The sequence below is a fragment of the Phaseolus vulgaris genome, chromosome 9 (assembly GCF_000499845.2).
Source record: "Phaseolus vulgaris cultivar G19833 chromosome 9, P. vulgaris v2.0, whole genome shotgun sequence".
Lineage (NCBI taxonomy): Eukaryota > Viridiplantae > Streptophyta > Magnoliopsida > Fabales > Fabaceae > Phaseolus > Phaseolus vulgaris.
The window spans coordinates 18,358,680-18,363,660 of record NC_023751.2 but is presented as its reverse complement, the minus strand read 5'-3'; the positions used below and the strand labels follow the sequence as shown (position 1 = coordinate 18,363,660).

Sequence of the window (4,981 nt, the reverse complement as noted above, 5' to 3'; positions counted from 1 at the left end):
ATAATAATAACCAAGAAAAATTATGATTTTAATAGGAAAATCACTTTTTTTAATCCAAAATTAAGCCTTTATCATAGCCTACTGGAATAGTTAAGGCATAATTAGGGAATCCCGTGACAGTGCTTTTTAATAGATTATTGTTTGTCCAATATGCAAAGCAAGGAAGTGACCATGAACATCCACCATGAAATTCTAAGCACCATTTTTTTACAGTAATTCATTAGTTGCATGATCTGTTACATCATCATAGTTAAATAAACAGTAATAGAATTAATAAAAGGTCAATTCTAAAGGGTTTTAACCAATGTGAACATAACTTTTGATCTCTACATATGTAAAGTGAAAAAATTGATAAATAAAATTTAGTTTTGTTTAATTAATTAGTTATAAATATGAAGTGTTAAATTTAGGTAGATGAAAGAAAAATGGATAATGGAGAATCTTATATTGGAAGTTGTTGTATAGAAAGAGTGTGAGAAATGGAAGAAAAAGAGTGAGGGAAGAGGGAAGAAAGAAAAGTGAAATGGTATGATTACTGTGATTATTGTGTTGTATTTATATGAGTCCTCATCACTGAGACACCCAGACATAGAAAAATGGTGAAGGAAATGGGTGCGAATAGGGTGTATCGTGCTCCTTCAACGTTACTTTCCTGCACATTCTTCATCATTCTCTTCACTTTACTTTCTCAAGTAACACCGCATGATCAACTTTCCAAAACCTTCATCTTCAGAATCGATTCAGAATCCAAACCCTCCGTTTATCCCACGCACTACCACTGGTACACCTCCGAGTTCGTCCACCCAACTCGCATTCTCCATCTCTATGACACCGTTTTCCACGGCTTCTCAGCGCTCCTTACCCACCAACAACTCTCTTCTCTTGCCCAGCACCCCTCCGTGCTCGCTGTCTTCGAAGACCGCCGCCGCCACCTTCACACCACGCGCTCTCCTCAGTTCGTTGGCCTCAGAAACCAGCGCGGACTCTGGTCCGAAACTGACTACGGATCCGACGTCATCATTGGAGTCTTCGACACCGGAATCTGGCCGGAGCGCCGGAGCTTCAGCGATTCCAACCTTGGCCCCATTCCTGAACGCTGGAAAGGGGGTTGCGAGGCAGGTGTAAGATTTTCTCCCAATAACTGTAACAGGAAGTTAATCGGTGCGCGGTTCTTCTCCAAAGGTCACGAGGCAAGTGGCACGTCCCTTAACGACACCGTCGAATTCCTTTCGCCAAGGGACGCTGACGGTCACGGAACCCACACGGCCTCAACAGCCGCGGGCCGCTACGTTTTCGACGCCAACATGGCGGGATATGCTTCTGGAGTTGCAAAGGGAGTGGCTCCCAAAGCGAGACTTGCCATGTACAAGGTGTGTTGGAAGAATTCTGGTTGCTTTGATTCCGACATACTCGCTGCTTTTGACGCTGCCATAAACGACGGCGTCGACGTCATTTCCATGTCCATCGGCGGCGGCGACGGCATTTCCTCTCCTTACTATCTTGACCCAATTGCGATAGGGTCCTACGGTGCAGTTTCCAGAGGCGTGTTTGTGTCATCCTCGGGTGGGAATGACGGGCCCAGTGGAATGTCGGTGACCAACCTTGCACCCTGGCTGATCACTGTCGGAGCAGGCACCATTGATCGCGATTTTCCGGCGGAGGTCATATTAGGAAACGGAAGAAGACTCTCCGGCGTGTCTCTCTACTCCGGAGTGCCGTTGAAGGGGAGAATGTTTCCCTTAATATATCCGGGAAAATCAGGGGTTCTTACGGATTCACTGTGCATGGAAAACTCGTTAGACCCAGACCTTGTGAAAGGGAAGATAGTGGTTTGCGACAGAGGAAGTAATCCGAGAGTAGCGAAGGGGTTGGAGGTGAAGAAAGCAGGAGGAGTGGGAATGATTTTGACAAACGGCATATCCAACGGTGAAGGAGTTGTTGGAGACGCTCATCTTCTTCCCACGTGTGCCCTTGGAGCTAACCTGGGAGATGAAATTAAAGAATACATTTCATCATCGGAGAACCCAAGAGCCACTATCGATTTCAAAGGAACTGTGGTGGGAATCAAACCGGCACCCGTAGTGGCGTCGTTTTCGGCTCGGGGACCCAACGCGTTGAGCTTGGAAATACTTAAACCTGATTTGACGGCGCCGGGGGTTAACATTCTGGCGGCGTGGACCGATGCGGTTGGGCCTTCGGGGCTGGAGTCCGACACCAGAAGAAGCGAGTTCAACATTTTGTCGGGCACATCGATGGCGTGTCCTCACGTGAGTGGGGCAGCGGCGTTGTTGAAATCCGCGCACCCTGATTGGAGCCCTGCAGCTATAAGGTCTGCAATGATGACAACCGCAACGGTTCTTGACAACACCAACGGCCACATGGTTGATCAAGCCACTGGGAATGGCTCAACGCCCTACGATTTCGGCGCTGGACATCTCAACCTCGCTCACGCCATCGACCCTGGATTGCTTTACGACCTTACCAACGATGATTATGTCATGTTTTTGTGTGCCATTGGCTACGAGGCCAGGATGATTCAGGTGATTACACGATCGCCGCATAATTGTCCACGGAGGAGGCCGTTGCCTGAGAATCTGAACTACCCGTCCTTTGTGGCGGTCCTGCCAGCGTCGTCCTCCAGAGGGTTGTCGTTGCTGAGCAAGACGTTCTTCAGGACTGTGACGAACGTGGGTGAGCCATATTCGGTGTATTGGGTGAGGGTGGAGATGCAAGCGGAGGGAGTAACGGTGACGGTGAGGCCGTCGAGGCTAGTGTTTTCGGAGGCGGTTAAGAAGCGGAGTTTCGTGGTGACGGTGACGGGAGTTGCAGGGAATATGGTGCTGGGTGAGGCCGGAGCGGTCTTCGGGTCGCTTTCGTGGACCGATGGGAAGCACGTGGTTCGGAGCCCCATAGTTGTTACTCAAGCTCAACCGCTTTAAATCTTCCGAAATTTTCGGTTGTTCACTTTCAATTAATGTGGTCCTTTTTCAAAGATGAAAGAAAGAACAAATATGCTTTATAGTTATTATTTCTGTTTTTAAGTTTTGGATGCTGTTATCGTTCAAAAGAGAAAAAGTAAAGAGGTCAACATTGAATGTATGGACAAGATAAAGTTCTTTTTGCCATCTACCCTCCTAGACTTAACATTTACTTATTCAATTATGACTTTGGAGTGGATTTGCCGAGACAAAATTAATTCTAAATTAGTAAAGACGTTCTTCCTAATAGGGAGATCAGACCTAGTGAATTATTGAAGTCTTCTTCTCCTTTCTTCGGTTGGTCAGGTTGTTGGGTGATGAACTGGGGTTCTTCTCGTCCTTCGGCTTCTCTTCGGTACATGCGACGCGCTCAAGTCAGTAAGCGGGTGATCAGTACTCTCGTAGGTGAATAGTAATAAATGACGTACCTTTCTCCTTGGGATGTGTGCTATTTATATTATTCTAATGGGCCTACCTTGTTGGGCCCGTTTATCAGAGTGGACCTGCTTAGGATTGTATTACCTAATTCTTAATGACGGATTAACTTCACTGACCTTGGCTTGAGCATTAACGGTAATATGGGTCGGCTGGCCAGGCCGACCGTGGCGATTCCCCTGATCTCGGCCAAGATTACATGGTATCGGTCGTCTCGGCCAAGTCTCGTAGGTCTCGGCCAGGTTTCCCTGGTCTTGGTCAGCTAGACCAAGTTTCGGTCGTCTCAGCCAAGTCTCGTAGGTCTCGGCCAGATTCACTTGATCTCGGCCAGGTAGACCAGGTATCGAGCAGTCAGGCGGGTCTCTGTCAAAAAAACCAGGAATCGGTTTCGCCCCATACCGGTACAGACATGTTTTTATTTCAAATAATAATAAGTCATAAAAATTAGTGCTTGAGTTATTAGACTAACGTAACAATCTTGATAAAATATATTAAATTGTTTTATTGTATTTGATGATGATTATTGTGATTCATATATAAATATGAGTTAAATGTACTATGGAAAAGCAACCTTCCATTGGTCCGAAGGAGTAGAGGGGTGAGGTTGTGGGTCAGAAAAGTGTTAATCATTGTGGTAGTGGAAATGAGTGAAACAAAATTAATTTTGCCAGCTCAGTTGTTGAATCTATAGGTGTTGCATGAATATTATGCGATTTTTCATTTGGGGAGTGTAGATATTATACTTGAATATCGACGTTTAGTTTTGGAGCAATAGGGGGCAAGTTAGTGGTGACATAACTAATTTAGTAGTATAGTATGTATTTCACGGTTTGAAGTTAGTTTTGTGATATTTTTGTAAGGAACGTGGTAAGGGATACCTCTCACGCACACATGAATTATATATCAATTCACAAACTAAATGGCACTCCGATCTCACAACACTAATAACTTTTTTTTGCCTAATTTAACTCCTTTTCTTTTAAGAGTGTGAATTCAAAAGAGAGACCAAATCAATGGATTACCCTTTTAGTTCATCAATCCATCTTCACCTTCAATTCCAACTATAACAAATTATCTATTTCATTTTTAATAGACTAGAAATATAGTATGATCACCATATCAATTAAGTTATAAAAAAAAATATTATCTAATCTATTATGTCGTTTTATGTTTATTTAAAATTTGGAGGAGATTCGTGATCATGCAGATACATAAAAGAAATGTGTATGAGAGATAAACCTCCAATTCAATTTGTTCATTTTATCATATAACAACTATTCTAAAATAGATACTTACAAGATTAGTTCAAGAGAAACATCATTACATCTCGATTATATTTATAAAATAACAATCCTACAATAAAAGGATTCTAGCAAAGACTTAGATTATCAAAATATAACAAATATATTTTTACTGTTATGTGAATCTTCTATGTCTAAATCATTTATATAAACAACACCATTGAAAATAAAGAGTAATCTTTCGTTCCGAAGATTATTTTGTTATTAGCATGTTATGCATGTTCTTCCCTTGTACGAGAATAATTAAGATGTCATCTATGAACACTA

General features: G+C 43.2%; 1 protein-coding gene across 1 annotated transcript; it reads left to right on the top strand.

Annotated features, from left to right (window-relative positions):
- Positions 1–422: 422 nt before the first annotated feature.
- LOC137821433 (subtilisin-like protease SBT1.6) lies at positions 423–3,129 on the top strand. The gene has a single exon (XM_068626025.1). The coding sequence runs from the start codon at positions 597–599 to the stop codon at positions 2,937–2,939; it is 2,343 nt and encodes a 780-aa protein (XP_068482126.1). The 5' UTR covers positions 423–596; the 3' UTR covers positions 2,940–3,129.
- Positions 3,130–4,981: the final 1,852 nt, after the last annotated feature.

Coding starts and splice junctions, on each gene's coding strand:
- LOC137821433 (XM_068626025.1), top strand. CDS start 597: ATGGTGAAGGAAATGGGTGCGAATAGGGTGTATCGTGCTCCTTCAACG.